This window comes from Filicampus tigris, chromosome 15 (assembly GCF_054856515.1).
Source record: "Filicampus tigris isolate MCC_2025a chromosome 15, RoL_Ftig_1.0, whole genome shotgun sequence".
Taxonomy (NCBI): domain Eukaryota; kingdom Metazoa; phylum Chordata; class Actinopteri; order Syngnathiformes; family Syngnathidae; genus Filicampus; species Filicampus tigris.
Genome location: NC_141231.1, coordinates 14,038,632 through 14,058,550, shown reverse-complemented (window position 1 = coordinate 14,058,550; position 19,919 = coordinate 14,038,632). Strand labels below are relative to the sequence as shown.

At 41.1% G+C, this 19,919-nt stretch overlaps 2 protein-coding genes across 4 annotated transcripts; both read left to right on the top strand.

Annotated features, from left to right (window-relative positions):
• Positions 1-1,526: 1,526 nt before the first annotated feature.
• hcar2 (hydroxycarboxylic acid receptor 2-) lies at positions 1,527-6,570 on the top strand. 2 transcript variants are annotated; one of them, XM_086053625.1, is made up of 3 exons: positions 1,527-1,768; positions 3,505-4,052; positions 4,832-6,570. In XM_086053625.1, the coding sequence occupies exons 2-3, from the start codon at positions 3,519-3,521 to the stop codon at positions 5,183-5,185; spliced, it is 888 nt and encodes a 295-aa protein (XP_085909751.1). In that variant the 5' UTR covers positions 1,527-1,768; positions 3,505-3,518; the 3' UTR covers positions 5,186-6,570. The 2 variants fall into 2 exon arrangements, with proteins under 2 accessions (XP_085909751.1, XP_085909752.1); XM_086053626.1 differs by lacking the exon at positions 1,527-1,768 and having other exon boundaries at positions 3,376-4,052.
• A 172-nt stretch (positions 6,571-6,742) lies between these two features.
• On the top strand, positions 6,743-19,885 carry LOC147135638 (PH and SEC7 domain-containing protein 4). 2 transcript variants are annotated; one of them, XM_086053577.1, is made up of 19 exons: positions 6,743-6,973; positions 8,794-8,967; positions 9,059-9,116; positions 11,706-12,096; positions 13,768-13,852; positions 13,963-14,206; positions 14,308-14,376; positions 14,901-15,437; positions 16,241-16,321; positions 16,398-16,510; positions 16,591-16,649; positions 16,718-16,807; positions 16,879-16,922; positions 17,010-17,170; positions 17,241-17,311; positions 18,011-18,156; positions 18,235-18,379; positions 18,734-18,880; positions 18,960-19,885. In XM_086053577.1, exons 4-19 carry the CDS (start codon positions 11,767-11,769, stop codon positions 19,251-19,253), a joined length of 2,616 nt encoding a protein of 871 aa, XP_085909703.1. In that variant the 5' UTR covers positions 6,743-6,973; positions 8,794-8,967; positions 9,059-9,116; positions 11,706-11,766; the 3' UTR covers positions 19,254-19,885. The 2 variants fall into 2 exon arrangements, with proteins under 2 accessions (XP_085909703.1, XP_085909704.1); XM_086053578.1 differs by lacking the exon at positions 14,308-14,376 and having other exon boundaries at positions 6,744-6,973.
• The last annotated feature ends 34 nt before the right edge of the window (positions 19,886-19,919 follow it).

Here is a 19,919-nt window from a genome sequence, read left to right as displayed (position 1 = left end):
TTCTTTTTATTTCTTACACACGTGAGGCGCAGCCGCTTGGGAAAAAAAAAATAGCTACATTATATTGTTAAAGATAATGTTTACTTCCTATAGTGAGAGAGGGGCTCCATAAAATCAATATGTTAGTGTCACACCAATGACAAATTCTCTGACTTGAGATTTTATAGAGCTAACTATACATTTTGAAGTTGTAAAAATGAGTTCATTTTTGTCGAACACGTTTAAATGGTTAAATTGAGTTGTAACTAAGTACGCTACAATTTCTACTTTTGACACAATACATTACAAACGTTGTAATACACTAATATCGGTGCTAAATTAAACCACTGCTATACCAATACTAGATTATAATAATATTACAGTACTATACATACTGTACTATATCATACTTATACTTTCCAATACAAATACAGATGTTTATTCTGCTATCGAGATATCTCAAGTCGTCTCATCTCATCAGTACAGCGCTAGCATTACTCTTTCTTCGCAGTTGATAAAGAATATATATAACTGAATATTTATACTGTCTGTCTACATGTGTAGACAGCACTGTTTGTGGTCAATCTGCTGACCGTGAAATTGTCTGTTTTTGTGCTTTGTAACTGTTCTAATGCATGATTGGAGATCCTCACCTTTTCATAGGACATCTACAACCTACAACAATTTCAGAAGACAGACACCAAAGGTAAACAAACCCAGCTCATATTTTAACCAAGGACACACACAGACCACTTTTGAGCTTGTGTGATTACCTGATGAAGTGGTGAGGAAGCCTTTAAGAACATCCCTCGCTAGCTTAATGCTAACACGTTAGAAAAAAATTCTGACAACCGATTAATCGGCTGATCACCTTAAACTATCTATATAAGAATACATTTACAACTAATTCATTTTTGGAAAACATAATTTATACATGATGCCCTTTAATGTTCAGTCACATTTCTTCTACTCCTTTCCTTTTTTTGCCATGAAGTGATGACTTCAAAATAAAACCAGGGATGCCTTTCTCACATGTCGTCTTTGACAGAGTTGCATTTGAAATATTTGATGCACAGAGAAAGAGTTCAACTGAAGCGGGAGAAAATGTTAACACTAATAATGTACATTAAGCATGATGGAATGAATGAATTATAGAAGGATAATTTTCCTTGTTAAAAAGACAAAAGCACAAAATTCTTTTTTGGGGGGCGGATAGCAATTTCCAGGCCCGATCATTCCATGAGCATCGCACTTGTATACGGCAACCATAAAAAAAAAAAACCCAAACATGTCAGCCTCGCGTAACACTCACCAAAGTGTTACGGTGAATTGAATCATGAGCGATTTCATACACGGTTGCATCAGTTGTTTACTGCCGTCAATTTTCCGTCAGGCCCCGCATTGCTTGGTTGCATCATTGCCAATCGGTGTCGAATGGATGACGGCTTGCCACGACACGTCGGCCACGTGGACCTACCGCGCCTCACCAAACCCCACCACTCTAATCTTTTTTTTTTTTTTTTATTACTCATTGTTTCCACCAGACCTACTTTTACACTTTCACTCAAGTGTCTTTGTTTTAAACATTTATTTATTTATTTTTTTTAATATATTTCTTTACAAGGATGTGTGCACAAGGGCCCCAAAGAGACATAGTGGAAGGTTTCTGATTCTCTTATTGGATGATGGGATGGGAACAGGATCCCTAAAGTGTTGGTGTATCTTCCAAGACGGACTTCAGTTGTTAAGGCTCAAGCTCAGGATACAGAAGCCTCAATTCATTGACTAGGTAAGTGGATTTTTGTTTGCATATTTAACGGCATGTTAGTAAGTCTTTTAACTCATTTCGTTGTACTCTTACAGAGGAATACATCATTGGACACACTTTGTGGTGCTATACAATGAGAACATTTTGTGATTGGTAGTCTGTAGTTCTAGTGTTTTTTTCACGTAATGACCTATTTTGTATTAATTTTCTGAATACCTTCTCCTCTTACTCAGTGGAAAATATGAGCTTTTTTCCACACACATACTCGGGTGTCAATGACAACGATCACAAATAGTGACATCAAATACATACAGCGTGAGTCTAGTTATATTTTATGGCGGACTTGTCACCCTGACATATTGCTTCTGGTTTCCTGGCTCTTGATGCCATGGATGTACACTGTGAAGAGGACTTGCAAGCTATTCATAAAGCGCCATGCACTACTAGAACTGCTACTACACACACTCACACACACAGGCACACTTGAGCGAGTTACACTAGAACTGTAAAGAGGAAGCCGGTGGTCGGTTAGTGCAGCAGCGAGGGGCCGATGGGATCACTCGATTACAACATTAATTAAAGGTAAGAGGAGCATGACAATGACCATTCTCTTTGTCACTTACAGTCACTTTGAACATGTTACTGGGTTAATGTTAAGGACTGCAAGAGTGCGAAAGGTACTCTGTCTCATATCACAAATACTGTCTGTATAGTTATACTTTTACACTTTTTTGGGGGCACTTTTGCATATTTAACCACTAAAAGAGTTTATCGTTAAATCTTTACAGTGACTTACATATATGAATATCAACAAAGTACACATACAAACCAAGTGTATGTATATATATATATATATATATATATATATATATATATATATATATATATATATATATATATTACAGTATATGAACATAACTACATTAATATACTATATTAATAAGGTATGCCAGGTGAGGGTTTTTATTGACACAATGCTAGAGGGAGGAAGTAGGAAAAAATAATTGCAGTGACGATAAGAGCCAGTTTAGTAGGTCACCATAATAAAGCCATAATAAGTCATTAACTCATTCACTGCCAAAGACAAATGTATTTGTCTTTTCACAGTCCAGCCATTCAATCAATTCAATCCCAGGAATTTATTTATATATATATATATATATATATATATATATATATATATATATATATATATATATATATATATAATTTTTTTGTTTTTCAAACGTTAGGGTAAAAGAGGGTCTGAAAATGTCTGGCAGTGAATGGGTTAAATATGAAAAATAAATACCTACTAACACTACCACTATTACTACTCCTACTCTTACTGCCACTACCACTACTTCTACAACCGGTACTAATTTCATTCATAATAATATACATATATAAAAATATGATTGAATAAAACAATAATACTCCAAATGAAATAGTAAGCAACATTAATGAAATAAATATGATTTATTAAATAAATATTTTTTCTTTTAGGTTCAAGTATTTATCGTACAGCGTTTGCCACTAGTCGAGCATCCATCCATCCATCCATCACATACCTACCAATCATCGATAATACGGCTCTTAACTGGAACACGTACTAGATTGCTATGATTGTAAAAATTTTTTTTTTTTTTTACTCTGTTACTAATTATTTTTTCTGGTTGTTCTTTCGAGTTGTATTTGGGCTTATTGATAAGGGGCTTATTGATTGTGATTTCAATACGAATCAGAATCATTGTGATTATTTTCCTATAATCACCCAGCCCGACTCCCCGCCATGGGTTTCTTCTTCCTCAACTCGTCGGCGCTGTTCATCTCTCAGCGGCCCTTCAACGCCACGCCGTGGGAGCACACGGTGTACGAGGGCTGCCGCGACATGCCGGCCGTGCTCATCTGGTACCTGGGCCTGCAGTTCATCAACATGTTCCTGGGCATCCCGGCCAACATCATGGTCCTGTGGCTTATCCGCAAGAACAAGGGCGATTCGTCCACGTCGGACATCTTCATCCTGCACCTGGCCGTCCTGGACGTGCTCTTCTGTCTCATCCCGCCACTGGAGCTGGCCAACATCGTGTTCCTCACCACCAGCAGCACCTGGTACGTGTTGCGCTTCTTCTACGGCATGAAGGACTCGTCGCCGCTCTTCCTCTCCTGCATTTGCCTGGACCGCTACGTGGCCGTGGTGCACCCCATCACCTTCACCGAGCTCAAGGACCGCCAACACCGGGCCGGCCTGGCCATGCTGGTGTGGCTCGTCACGCTAGCCTATGCTGCCGCCAAGTGCGTGGGCCACATCGTCAACTTCGAGAAGGTCTCACATAGTATTATATAAGTGTCTGTGTGTGTGTGTAGATAGATAGATAGATAGATAGATAGATAAATGGATGATAGATAGATAGATAGATAGATAGATAGATAGATAGATAGATAGATAGATAGATAGACGCACATATACATTTACCGGTATATATATATATGTAAAAAATATGTATGTGTATATATCTATATCTATATCGATATCTATATCTATATCTATCTATCTATCTATATCTATATCTATCTATATCTATATATATATATATATATATATATATATATATATATATATATATATATATATATATATATATATATATATAGATAGATAGATAGATAGATATATTGGAACCGAGTAAAACCTTGGAATTAATATGGAAAAAAATTAAAAGTATATTTTGATTCAAAGGCTGTATTAATAGCTTTCTTTGAGACCTTGAATACGATTATTTTCATGTAAAATCCAACTGTTGAACGATACACCAAAGATTTTGTAATATTAAACTCGTTCGACATTTGTGTTCACAAAAGTTTGTGGTCCACACCAAGCTCGACCGAGCCGTGGACACCTGGAATGTGAAGTGTTTCTCAACCTTTTTTGAGTCGAGGCACACGTTCTACAAAAGAAAACGCCTACAAACCCCCCAAAAATCCTTGAAAGTATTATACGGAATATGAGCGATAAGATATCCTTGATTGATTCCCAAGAGGTCGTTTTGCTGAATTAATGATGTTTTCTAAATTTACCTGGGCCGTGTCCTCAACTTGGAGAAGGTCTTCACCGCCATGATCCTGGCCGCCTTTGCCTTCATGGTGTTCTGCAACATCGCCATCCTGTGGGTGCTGCGCCAGTCCGGGCCCGGCAGGGACGAGATGCACCCGGTGAAGAAGCGAGCCTCCAAGATGGTGCTCATCATCCTCGCCATCATCGTCTTCAACTACTTCCCGCCGGTGGCGCTCTTCCCTTTCCAGCATTACTTCTCGCCCAACGTCTTCCGCTGTTACATCCATTACGTCGCCTTCGGTCTGATGGACTTCAGCAGTAGCATCCAGCCCATGCTCTACTTGTCTAAGGAGAAGGTGGCATGTCCCAGCTGCTGCCAGGCTAACGTCACACACCTCCAGTAGTTTTTACATTGTGAACATAGTTGGGAAACAGCTGCACTATCCACTGACATCCGATACAAGATCCATGGTCTTTGATTTTGACATAAAACAGAAGGGAAGAACAGGCATCTAAACCACATACCGATAACTGGGCTGTTTTTGAGCAGTGCTGCTCACTGTGTTATAGATCAATCAAAACTGACTCTTCAGTTTATTTATTTATCTACAGTTCTTGTACTGGATGCCATTTGATGATGCACCTAATGTTGTGGTCGGTGAGTGTATAGATTGTGCATAGCTGGATGTATTGAATGCATGTATGTAAAAAAAAAAAAAGTGCAGTATGTGTTTATGGATTTTATTCAGATACAGTTTGGACAGTTAAAAAAATATTTTAAGCAATAATTACAATAAAACAGGATGATTTTTTTTTTTTTTTTACTGAAAACGTTGTTTTTTGTTTTTCAATTTTGCTGAGAGGTAAAAAATACAAAACAGATCATGTGCAGTACTAGTCAAAATTCCGTAATACAGCGTGGGCCACAAGTAGGTTGACTGTACACTTTTCAAATTAACTTAAAGAAGAGAAGAAGGAGGGATATTATTAAAGGAGGTAATGATGGAATGGAATGAAGGAGGCTAGAAGTGAGGAAGTAGGCGCAGTAGGATGGAACGATGGAGGGAAATGGATGTGGAAAGGCACAAGAAGGTATGACGCATACAAAGATGGTATGAAAGGACAGAAAAAACAAGGATGATATGAAAGGAAAGAACGACAAGCTAACAATGAAGGCAGGAGGGATGGAAGGATAAAGAGATGGAATGAAAGGAAGGATACAAGGATGTATGAAGGAAGAATGGATGATAGAGAGAGGAAGTATGGAAAGTAGGAAGGATGGATGCAAGGGAATAAAGGAAGAATGAAAAGAAGAAAGGATACATTGCTGGTATGAAAGGAATGCAATCAAATCATCAAAGATGATAGAAGGGAAGCAAGGAAAAGTGAGAGGAAGTTTGGAAAAATGGGTGGATGATGGAAGGAAACAAGAACAAATGAAAAGGGGAAGTTAGGATATAAGGGTGGTATGGATGGATGATAGAAGGGAGAACTCCACCAGGTCAACACACAACCCTAACACTGGCCTCAAAACCGTAATTTGAAATCTTAAGACCAACTACAAAACCTTTACTCACGCTAGAAACCTTAACATTTTTTGGACAACCCATTTAGAATTATGACATTTCATAAGGTTTAATAAATGTAACTGCAACAATTCAAAGTGGATCATGTTACGTTCCAGTTTTGGGAAATACATGTTCAAATACAAATCCCTTTCCCTCAAAGGTCAAACATTGCACTGTACATTAACTGTAACCAATATTAATACATTGTCACATGTTTTTGTGTAAAAATAAATAAATCACTATCTTTTGCTTTTGGGCTTTAATTCACAAAAAAATGCAACTTTGCTTGGTGAAAACCATGGGAGAAAATAAGATGAGTCTCAGTCGCGCTAAAGTGACGTTAGCAGGCGATGCCTGTTCTGTTTTCAGCTCTCCATCCATGCGAAGCTTCAGCGCGCCCCCTGCAGGCTTCGACGGCGAACGACCCGACTGTAGCCACGTCGTAGATGCTAACAATTTATGGTGCCACACACACCATTATTACAAAGCACGCTGAAAAATGTTCAAATAGCAAAATTGTGCTCCGCAGTATCCATCTTATACGTCGCAGTTCCCGATATTACAACGTAGCCTCGGAAACCGACGGCTAAGATCACTCCAACCGCAATGATGCCTACATAAATGGTAATGCTAAATTTTTTAATCTCGATGCTAATCATGCTAATGATTTTTATGCTAAGTGATGAAGTAAAGTCACTTTTGGAATGTGCCTATGTTGTCACCTGTATCGCTACCGGTACAGAAATCGTATTAATTGTATTATGTTTCTAAATGTGATGTTAATGACGTCAAATATGAAGTGTAATATCGACGGTGAGGAAGTGTAACCGTAAATTAAACAGCGAAAGTGCTCATCGTTGACGTAAGTTACGACTGTGTTTGAAATGAACGCGGCGATAACCTTAAATTTTATGTAACACGTTATAAAGGGTAGTTAAATTGTGTTTATCTAGTACTAAAGGCACGATATTTGCGCGTTTTGAATATAAAAATAAGTGTCAAGACACCGCGAAATAAGATAGCGTTGTCCTATTTTATAATTACGAATTGTGTACATATTACTGTCGAGAAAGTTCTGTCTGTCCGTCCGGCTTTCTAGCTATTTATCTGCCAATTTTCCAGGAAAATGTTGTTTAATGGTGATATAAAAATCATAATGTTTTGTGACCAAAAATTCTAATGTTACAAGAATAAAGTCTTAAGCTATTGTCAAGAGAAAAACGTAATCTTTCCAAGCACAAAAATAAACTAAATGTTAAAGTTAAAGTTTAACTAGGGAGGAAATACATATTTTCGTTCATTTAAAAAATATTACTTTCAACTTGTAAAATTGGGCCGGAATAGACACATTTATTCTCTAAAAAATAAGAACTATGCTCTCCCAAAAATATGCCTTCATTAAAAATAGTAGCATTTTACCGGAGTCATAATACAGTACACCTTTTTTCATGTAACTGATGTCAGAGTTATGTGATAATACATCACAGTCATATCACATCTGTTGACCTGTCAGCGTAGAAATAAATTGGTGTAAAGATGGTGCGCATTTAAAAAAGATAAAATGCTATCTGTCTGCAATTGCTAACACAAAGTTACAAGGAATTTTAAAACAGCCTTTGACAGCCAGTTAGAACATATAGTAAATGCCCCCACAAGTGGTCAAGGAAAAACACAGCTGTCAGGGCATTTTCAGTCATTTTATTCAACGAACGGTGAGAAAATAAACACGTAAGAACCTTCATACATGGCCTGCCGATGGCCACAACTCATACAGCACAGCCAGCCAACTGTCCACTCTCATTTGCTAATGCCCACATCACTCACCAAATCAAGCTCCTCTCTTAAAGCCATGCATACTCAAGGTCACATATTATTGCTGTCCTGTGAAAAACACTTATGTCCTTTTTTTTCTATTTTATTATTTTTATGTGAATGGTGTTTCCACGTTAAAGACATAGCATTAACATGAAAATGAAAAAAAATCCAAAATTGGATATAAGTGTTTTTCACAGGACAGCAACAATATACTACAATGAAGCGTGTGGATGCTGACCCCAATTTGACAAAAATAATACCCGAACCTCACGCGCATGTTATTGTCTTTAAAAATGCAAATTAGGTTTTTGTCTGAATAATGAGATATATCCATTGTCATTTTGAATATGCACAGACACCTTCTGGTTTGCCACATCATGATTACTATGAGTGTTTGAAGGAATGAAGCTGAGCCACTCCCCTCACCTGGCCTGTGTGTGTGTTTTTTTTTTTTATAAATTAGTGCGTGTGTGTGTGTGTGTGTGTGTGTGTGTGTGTGTGTGCGCGTGCATGCATGCCTTCAGGCCACGTGGGTGTAGGCTGAACCTCTCAGGTGTCTTTTCGCCTGAGTCATTTACCAATCACAACCAGCCCTTTCTTCCTCTTTGCAACTTTCACCCTCCTCCTAGTTCGTCTCTTTCCTCCCCACTTCCGACTTCTGGCAGCCATATCTGCAGCGACAAAACAAGAGATCTCATCTATCTGCAAACCCCCAAACGAGGCCCACGTGTGAGCGACAACACTCGCTGACATGCCACTCGGCGCAGAGATAGACTGTGCAGCTAGTTTGTGGCGACCAGCAGGTAAAACAGAAAAAAAACAAACGATTTTGCGTTCTTGCTCTGTGAAAGCATGTAAGAAGCCATGCCTGTTTGTCTTCCCTCCTCCGATTAGATGAAAAGCTCACAAGCCAGGTGACCATATGATGCTGCTTTTACGAACCCGCAGGGTGGTAAGTCACACTTTATCTCCTATAAAAAAGACCCCCCCAATGAGATGTTTTCTGGCTCTTGTTACATGAGCAATATTAGTTAAGACTACAATAGAAATTAGACACTACACACCACTGTAGCCGCTGTTCCTCTTTTGTTTTCCGACATGCTTGTCGGTATGTTAAAATATTTGGACTTCCCCTTGACTATATGTCAACAGACGTCCCAAGCTTCTGTTGTGCTATATAAACTCCCAGAGCTGGCCAAACTTGCTCTCATGAAGTGTTTTTGCGGGAAACAACATTAACTCATTCACTGCCAGACATTTTCAGACCCACTTTTACCCTAACATTTGAAAAAAAATATATATACGTTCCTGGGATTGAATGGCTGGACTGTGAAAATACAAATAAATTCGTCAATGGCAGTGAATGAGTTAAGTGTGCTTATTATTTGCAGTAGAGGCGTTTCAAATGATTTGTACCACAGGTGCGGCTAAATTAGGTGACCAGAACATTAGAAACAGCTCTCAGTATGACACAGTGCAGTTCTACACCACTGTAACGACTGTAGAAAAAATAAGCAAACAAACACATAATTTCATTACGACCTCTCTGAAAGTGAGTATTATCTTTGATGTTCTTGTGTAAATTTATATGGTGCATTTGGCACTGTTTTAATCATGTCAAAACAACGTTAACCCCAAAATATTGAATTAAATGGACCAGTACATTAGGTTGCCCAATTCAACATTTTTTTTTTTTTTTTAAATCCAATCTTTATGTACTCGTTCACATAACAAAAACAAATGCGACTCCTAATGTGAATGGGTCGCATCAGTGATGTGACATGCCACATATGTGGCACAGTGTTTATGGAAGTAAATATGGTCCCGCTAATAGTGGCTCATTTCAGAATGACAGAGGAGGGAGGAGGTAGGAATATTTTGGAAAAATGAGACAATGCTCCCCGCTCTCCTCATTTCAGATGTCTCATAAGAATAACATCACGTTATTGCCGCGCATAAAAAGTGAACCTGAAGTGCTCGCTTTATGATTCATGTTTCAGATGGGATGTATTTAAAGACAAATATAAAAGTAGCACTGTTACTTTTACATTTCACCACTGTATTAAAAAAAATGTGAGTGAAGTGATTTAGGAACTGTAATTTTTTTTTTTTTATTCCACTCCAGTCAAACTTAACTGACAAACTATAACTACATATAAAGTACACCCACTTCTCGTTTTTTCCGACTCAACCATTACGCTGGCGTAACAAAAGCACTTCGTGCACCCTGGCAGGAAGTGAGATGTGAGCGCACACAGGAAACGCGGTCAAGGTTTCACCCGGATGTCGGTTGCGTTGACGCTTGGTGAGGCATAACAAGGGGAAGCTGCAGGAGGAATGATATTTAACGGCGGCCGCCCGTCGGTTTGTGTTGGCGACCTTGGCGAGAGATGCCCTTGCCTCTGTGTTGACAACACGCGTGGCAGCGACCGTACCGGCGCATGCCGCGGCGATAAGACGTTTAAAAACAAGACACAGACTCTCCCACTGCCAATCCGCAACACGCGCCACCGCTTTGACTTTATCTCCCTTGCTCGCTCTGAGGTCAGATAGTGCCTTGAAATTCAGCCAAATTATGACAAACGAACCGATTAGAAACATGAGCAGCACAGCCTGACACGATTATATAATTTTGCCTTTATACACCACAAGAGTGGGTTTTGAAATTAAAAGATCAAATTAGTCTGTTTGAGAGGTGAGCCAGCCAATGAAGACATTTTAAGAAGTCGGTGCAGCTCTGCTTACCCTGCACAAAGACACCACTTGCTCATGTGAAATCACTGTTAGCTAACATCATCTGTGTTAAAACCGCAGCTCTTCTTACATTTTCACTTGGACATGATAGTGCTTTGGCAGTTGCTTGAAAGTGGTTCTTTTGCTCTGGCTCTTCAGCCAGCCTAGGTTTCAAGTCATTGGCCGGGGAAACTCACTGTGGGGGGCGGGCGGTGGTAGTTGTTTAATTTCACACTTGAAGAGTGTAACTCTTTCTTGAATAGAAGCACAGATACTTGAAAAAAAAAAAAGACTGGTGTAATATTAGACTCCTTAATTAAAAGTTAAAATGTACAGACTGACATGTAGGTACAAAAGTTAAAAATATTTTTTACTGTCAGTTACATACAGTACTCTTTTTCGTAACTTGGCACAATGACAAGAAACAACTCTTAATAGTGCTCGTGCATAGAAGAAAAATAAACATTGACACTTTTAAGGCCCTAAAAATGGAGTTCAATTCAATCACATCTTCATTGTTGTATTCTGTAGTGCTCTATAGTTGCAAAATCAAATTAGTTTCCATTTTATTTGACGTATGCTTCCCTCACTTACGCAACTCCTCTGCCAGTCACATGAATAGCAACGAAACAGACCCACTGTTTATTTCCTCATCAGCAACTTGTGAATAGACTTATTTGTCCGTCCGGTATAGACGTCCTCCTTCTGGGAGATTCTCACGACTATTTTTATCACAATGAAACTTTTTAACTGAATCTTTGGTTTTATGCAACATCCATCAAGTGTCACATGTTCTCCTTGATGGCAGATCTGTGAGTGGCACACTTCTGCCTAAGAAGAAGCGACCTTGGGGGGAGGGGAGGACGCCGATGGAGGAGGACCGTCTGGGCTCTCCGCACTTGGATTTGACTGATTCGGACCCCTGGCGGCCTCGTGATAATCAACACTTGAACGGAGAGGCGAAGGGGGAAATACAGGAGACAATATGGCTGATGCGGCCCGTGAGCTGCAGCACCGTTGCCGCCGCACTTTCCTTCGCCACAGCGCAATGGGAGATTCCTCACGACGTTGCAGAGAGGCCGTCTTTCAGAACCGATTGTGACTCTGAGGACGGTATTTCTTCATCACTGCACGAGCGTTTTCATGGTGATGAAGTGGAGCACAGAGAGGAACAAGACTTGACAGGAAATGACTTCAAGGTTGGTTCTTAACAATCTTTTGCTCCATAAGATTTGGGATATACTTTGCTTTCCCATTTTTGGCAGAATAAAATTCCGTTGACCAAATAATTGGCTGATTTAAGAATAAATAAATAAGATACAATAAAATAAAAATTGTTTTTTTAAAAAAAGCTCTCATATAGACAAGGAGAGCCACTGTTACTGATGTACTTTCAACCTTTTTTTTTGTGGAACACAAAAGCACTCACTAGGACAGTGATTCTCAGTGATTAGTGTGCCGTGAGAGATCAGACATGCCGTGGAAAATTATCCAATGTCAATTATTTTGACCAAAAATGTATATTTTCGAATTTAAAAAAGCAACAACAGTTTTGTTAATTTTTGTCAACCACGTGTAGTAACGGGCAAAACAATAACCTGCTCTTCCACTAGATGGCAGAAGCTACGTTATCGCCCTGTATAGCCACTTTTTGTGATTGTTCTGCTAAGTGGCGTGCCGTGAGATTTTTTTCCGATGTGAAATATGTGCCTTGTCTCAATGAAGGTTGAGAAACACTGCACTAGGCCGTGCCCCTTAAATGCACACATGCAACAGTAATTACGTTTTATACAATACATTGCTGTATTTACGTACTGGTTTGGCAACAGACTATCAGCAGAAAAAAAATATATATATATATATATATATATATATATATATATATATATATATATATATATATATATATATATATCCATCCCATCCATTATCTGTACCGCTTCTCCTCACAAGGGTCGCGGGGCGTGCTGGAGCCTATCCCAGCTGTCTTCGGGCAGTAGGCGGGGGACACCCTGAACTGGTTGCCAGCCAATCGCAGGGCACACAGAGACAAACATCCGCACTCACAATCACACCTAGGGGCAATTTAGAGTATCCAATCAACTTACCATGCATGTTTTTGGAATGTGGGAGGAAACCGGAGTGCCCGGAGAAAACCCACGCGGGCACGGGGAGAACATGCAAACTCCACACAGGGAGGCCGGAGCCGGGATCGAACCCACGACCTCTGAACTGTGAGGCGGACGTGCTAACCAGTCGACCACCGTGCCGCCATATATATATATATATATATTATATTAGAAAATACATTGCGTTTTATTGAGTGGAATATGTATTTGATCCCCAAGAAAAATACTAGTTAGTATTACCATTAATCATTCAAGTTTTTGGCTCCCTTGGGGTTGAGGTCTGGAGACTGACCAGGCCACTCCTTGACTTTAAAAAGGTTCTTCTTGAGAGACTCTGTTGCCCTGCCATTTATTTTGGGTCATTGTCTTGCTAGACAACTCATCCGCAAACCAATCTTCAGTGTTCTTGATTCGACAGCACATATAGTTTAAATCGTAATGGACACATTAAGACATTTCAGTACAATGCATTGTAAACTTCAAACATGATACCTCTCCGACTGTTAAAACAGAGCATTATCATGCAGCTCTGTAAGTGTACAGTGAAGTGTGTATTAAGTGCAGCAATGTACGAGGGATGATTTGCATCACCACCGCAATTGTTCAACATTCATTATGCAGATGTCGAGGTAGTTTTGTGGGTGGGATGTATGTAGCGGAAAGAGCCCCGTTTGCCGCCTCTCATATTGCATCCGCAGTCACATGTTGTGCATGATCGATGACCCGTGTTGCAATTTTTAGCCATGTGACGCCGCAGCGGGACAGGAGCCGACGACACAACAAAGGGAACATTCAACGCATCAGCTCTTAGACAACAGTCATCACGGTACGCATCACGCAAAGACTCAATTTCTTCCCAAAAAATATGAATCAGATGCTGCTATTACCTGTTGGGCGGGACATGAAAGAGTGATTTTGAATCCCTTTTTGACACAGCGGTCGCGTTGAAGTCTGACTCAGAGGAAGAGGAGGAAGACGGCGTCACATCCGATGCGGTTAGTACCACTGTGGATTTACGTGCAAAAGAACCACGGGAGGAGGAGGCGAGTGTGTGGATGATGCGACGTGCCGACTCAGCGGGAGATCAAACTTCATTTCAAGGTCCCAAGATGGCGGATGGAAGCCAAGTGGGGAGTGGAAGCAACGCATCATCTCCCGACGAATGCGTTTCCAACAATGTGTGAGTATTTAATTGTATTTGTAGTCTGGCTGGGTGAGAATTTAATGTATTTTATTTTAAGGCAATAGGCTCGAAATAAAATAGATTTTGTTTCCATAAAGGTCCGATTCCAATCGATGCATCCACCCCACCCTCCCAGAATTTGCATTACTTTTCCTGATCCCGAACAGGTTTTGAAACTCTTTTTTTCAGCATGTTTTTTTCGTCACACATATGAAAAGGGTTGCGAAGGTCAGACAAGGCGACTGTGGCAAAAGTTTTGCGGCTTGGAAGCACATAACTATGGTCAAAATTCTCCAATGTGGATAAAAGATTCCTTTTGTACGATGTAAATGGGCACCAGTCTGTGACTGTCTCCCCATGACTGCTGTGAATGCGCACATGTTTCGCACTGATTATTTTTCTGTTTTCTTACTGGGAATTAAAGTCGTTTTTGAAAAATAGTTGCAAGACAAGTCACTAAATATACCCACAAAATTGCACATTGGCTGTCCTTTTGTAAACTAGCCCCTCTTCTGTTCACAGCTATGTTAGTGCATGTCAGAGAACTAATGCTTTGAACTACTGAAGCCACCAAAAACAATCCAATGCATCGAGAAAAGTGATCAATTGCCAATTTTTTTTTTATTTATAAATGTCCCACTCTTGTTACACTTTTTATGATTATGATTACATTGTGATCTGTACTTTTTAGGGAGGCACCTGCACAGCCAAAGCAAACTGACAATAATGGACCAACCTTAAAGGTACTTGCTGCAGGAAACCAATGTCAAAAAGTTCCAGCAGCTGACAATGCAGAGAGAGAACCGCAAAAGTTCTCACAGGAGAACGGGCTGCGCCCGAAACACTGTGAAGACTCGGTCCACTTGGGACAGCCTCACCTTTCAGAAGAACCACACTCTTCGATCCAGCTTGTGGACTCTGCTGTCAAAGACAGGAAGGTCGAGACCAAGCCATCGCACCAGAGCCAAACCAAGCATGTCGCCTCTTTGGCACTCAAGGTCTCCAATCGGGCCCGAATGTCAAACGAGGCTGAGGAGGTCGCAACTACCCTCAACGGATCTGGGCCGGTACCCGTGGCCAACGGAGAGCCGAGCAGAACCGCCGATTCGGCGACACCTCGCATCAATGGAGGAGATATGGACCGGGAGAAGGTGTTTGGACTCGCCGAGCGGCTCTTTAAGCTGGATGGGATCCAGCGTGTAGATGTAGTCAAGCACTTCGACAAAGAGTAAGAACATATACATAACATTCCCTCTGTTAGGGGTTCTGCAGTGTTATCAACTGAGAATAATGTAGTACAGGTAACCCACGTTTATTGTGGCAAGTCCCACCTGTAATAAGTTAAAATATGTGATATAGAGAATTTGCTTTTTTTTGTTACACCACAAGTGAAGGTATAAAAAAATACTTGTGTACAGTGTTAAAAAGTGCTGTGTGCCATAAATACCCCTAGATGGCAGTAATCTCCAACATATGGCGTTGCATAGCTTTATGTTGAGTTGACGCTGTACTCCTTACCTGAGGAATTTAGCAGCAAAATCCACCCGTTTTTCACGTTTCACGTGGCAGCCATTTTGCCACTTGCTGTTCACTGAAAATGACGTCACAATTGCTCTGGGCTTGGGAAACAACCAATGACGGCTCAGCTGCAAACTTAATATGACCAAACTCAGAAAACAGGTGATGAACATTTTCAGTTGATGGTATGGCAAAATGTCCCCCCACACCCCTCCCTCAGATGGAAAAATTGCTTAATTCATATTTCATAAACATATTAGTCAGAATGCCGCGTTAATAGACAAGTGGGTGCGCATAGAACATATTTTAAACAACATTTTTTGAGTTGATTTATTTCCCTTTTAGTAAACATATAACTGGATTAAAAACAAGTTCAAAACACTGAAACATTTAATTCAGATATTTTTTTTTTGTGTGTACCACGAGAGGCAACCAGACTTTGAACCACTGCTCTACAGTATTTATATGAACTAATTTGATATTAATGAAGTCATTCCTCATGAATCTCTGTAGCAACTCCTTCAGTCGTGCTGTTGGTGAGGAGTACCTCAGGTTCTTCGACTTCACTGGGCAAACTCTGGATCAAGCCCTGAGGTGAGCATAACGAAGGCAGGGCAAGTGTTCCGAAGGCCTGGTGAATATGTTTGTATTTACATTTTGCATGTTCCAGGTCTTTTCTTAAAGTGGTCATCCTGCTGGGAGAGACGCAGGAGCGTGAGCGCGTGCTCCAGCATTTCGCCGGCCGCTTCCATCAGTGCAACCCGGACTCCTTCTCCTCACCAGGTGGGCAATCGATTTCACTTTCTTGGCCTTACCTTACCAAACCTAACACACACTCGAGTCATACCTTTCGCCTTCCTCAGGGGCTGCGCTAGCCATCACGTGTGCTCTGATGCTCCTCAACACGGACCTGCACGGACAGGTGGGCAGCACGCTTGAGCTGAACGGCCCCTGAACTGTGTCATTCAACCCTTACTCGTGTTTTAACAGAACGTAGGGAAAGCCATGTCCTCGTCCAGGTTCGTGTCCAACCTGGAGGGCATGAACGACGGAGAAAACTTTAGCAAGGATCTGCTGAAAGTAAGAACGCGCCCCCTAAATGTGTTTAGAACCCCAAAATATTGTGAATGTTTTTTTAATGCACCTTGCAGAGTCTCTACAACTCCATCAAGAGCGAGCCGATACAGTGGGCCGTGTGAGTACTTGTTAACGCAAACTATGCCGAAAATGATGAGTGAGCGAAATGAACATTGTCTCACATCTTCAACTGGCGACTCTCCAGCGATGAGCAGGAGCTGACCTCGGTGTTGATGGAGGAGGTGGACGCGCCGCTGCGCTCCAAGAGCAACCCCTTCCAAGACGTCCCTCACGACAAAGCGGCCCCCGTTGTGAAGCAGGGCTTCATCCAGAGGAAGCTCTACGCCGATATTGACGGGAAGCGCAGTACGTAATACACAAGGTGCCCGACTAACCAACTTTGAGCCACACTGAAGCATTGCGATTGTGTTGTCAGCTCCTTGGGGGAAGAGACGCTGGAAAACCTTCTATGGCGTGCTAAAGGGAATGGTGTTGTACTTGCAGAAGGTTGGTAACATTAATCTGTTAATTTGTACCTAATGGTGCATTATGAATAATATAAGGCTGACACGATTAATCGAATAATTAGTATAATTCGATTTTCTTCACATTGATCATTTTTCCACATGGACTAATTTAACTGCAGACTTATACAACAATTCATGTAGAAATACTTATGCCTCAAGTGCTTATATTGTTGTTTAATAATGCAAAATAAATGTTTGTGCCATCACTCATTTAAAGGGGAAGTCAACCCAAACATATTTTTTTCAAGAATATGTTCTATATAGGCCCACTAATTGAAACAAGGCAATATGATTAATGAAAAATGAGTTAAGCAACAAAATCCACCCGTTTTTAGCCATCTCAGTGGACGGCCATTTTGTCACTTCTGTCAACTGAAAATGACATCATAGTTACTCAAGGGCTCAGGTAACAACCAATCACAGCTCACCTGTTTTCTGAAGCTGAGACATGATTGGTCGTTGACCAACTCTGATGTCATTTTCAGTGGACAGAAGTGACAGATTAGGTGCCCCCTGAGATGGCTAAAAACGGGTGGATTTTGCTGTTTAATTCATATTCATATTCCACAAACGCAATATTAATGAGAATGCCTTGGTTCAACCGGTGAGTCTGCATAGAACATATTCTTGAAAAAAATCTTCACTTTAAATCAACCGTTTTGACGTTTGTGTGTGTCAGGATCACAGCAGGGGGGAGCAGCCGAGCAACGAGGAGGTGGTTAGCGTCCATCACTCGCTGGCCGAGCCGGCGGTCGACTACACCAAGAAGCCGCACGTCTTCCGGTTGCAGACTGCCGACTGGAGAGTTTTCCTATTTCAAGCGTCGTAAGTTTGGCAGTAATTTAGCGCGGCGCGCCTGCGTTGCGCGACCATCATTCAGCGTCATTCCCCTTTCCGCCTCAGATCCAAAATGGAGATGACCTCGTGGATCAGCCGCATTAACTTGGTGTCGGCGCTTCACTCCGCCCCTCCGTTCCCCGCCGCCGTCGGCTCCCAGCGGAGGTTCTGTCGGCCCATTCTGCCTGCCTCGCAGTCCGCACACACTCTAGTGCGTTTGTTACTATCCTCAATCGAAGTGGTTCAATGTATCAACTTTGAGATGAATTGATTATGTCGATGAATTCAATTGGACGAATTCACCCGCTGCTTCAAAAGTTCATTTTTTAAAAACTTTTTTAGCGACAGCTAAGAAAACAGACAACAACAAGCGGCAAAAATTTTCACATTGTTTTCTCTATGATTGGAAAGTAACCCGCAATGAAAATCACCAAAGACGTGGTGCGTATTTATACAATCAAACATGACTGAACATGGACCATCTCATTCATTTATGTATGTACTGCATATTTGACTTATCTATATAAAGTTCTGCCCTTAAGTACTCTTCCTGCTTCCTGTGCAGGAACGCCAGCTGCAGTCTCACGCCGGAATGCTGGAGTCCTTCAGGACGGACTTGTCATACCTGCAGCAGAACCCACCGGAAGGCAAAAAGGCTCGAGGCAAGGAGATGGAGGAGCACCGCACCAGGGCCGAGTACCTGCAGCACGAGGTAGCGACACCCGGCGGCCACGTCTGAGAAGCCCATGGCGGTTCTGAACCATCAGTGACATTTCATCTGTCGCCCGCAGATATGTCGCTATGAGAGCTACACGCGAGTGCTGCAGGCCTGGAAGGGCGTCGAGAAGACGGGCGACGGCGCTCTCATCGCTGCCGTCCTCAGCTTATTTGACAAAGCCATGTGCGCGTCACCGGTGGCCGAGGAGGAAGAGGAAGACGCGCACGAAGGCCGCCTGACAAAGTCCCACTCCAGCCCCTCCCTCGACCTGGAAATGGCGCCGCAGAGTGCCGTCAAAATCAAACGCAACGTCTCGGAAAGATGGACATACCGGAGAGTCGCGCCTCGGTTGAATAAGGACGCATGACAGCAAGATGGAAAGTTTAGTGACAATTGTTTATTCCTGGTACAAACTGAAACCCGACCACTTGTATCATTTTGTTTTTTTCACCTCGTGCACTTTGACAAAAATTTACCTCAGGGATTCCCAAACGCAAAGAACCTGATTGATTTGTTTAGTGACCAAAAATGTGTGGACCTGATTGATTGACTTACCGTATGCTGTTTAGTAATTGTTAAAATGGTCCTACCTGGTTCGTGACCACTAGGTGGTGTTCTAGTTCAAGCGGACGTTTGGAGGTGGTTCTGATTGCACTTTTGTTTTCAATCTGTTTATTCTTTGTTAAGTCATTGTGTCATTTTTATTATTGTTTTGTCCATATGAAGGGTCCACTTTGAGATGTTTTCAATCTGTCCAGTGCTGGAGACGTACGTACTGTTTTTTTTTTGTTTCGTTTTTTTTATACATACCTTATGTTGAAATACTCATTTTGGTACCAAACAAATAATTTTTGTCATGTCATGTCATAATATCTGCTTGAAAAGACTCACACTTAACATGTGTCACAGAAATACAATGAAGGACTGATACTTTTTTTTTTCCACCAATAATTTTTCACCTGAATTAAAATGTTTGTGTAATATCTCCAAAAAATGCCACCTTTTGTTTTGTGTTCATTTGATTTCAGTCAAA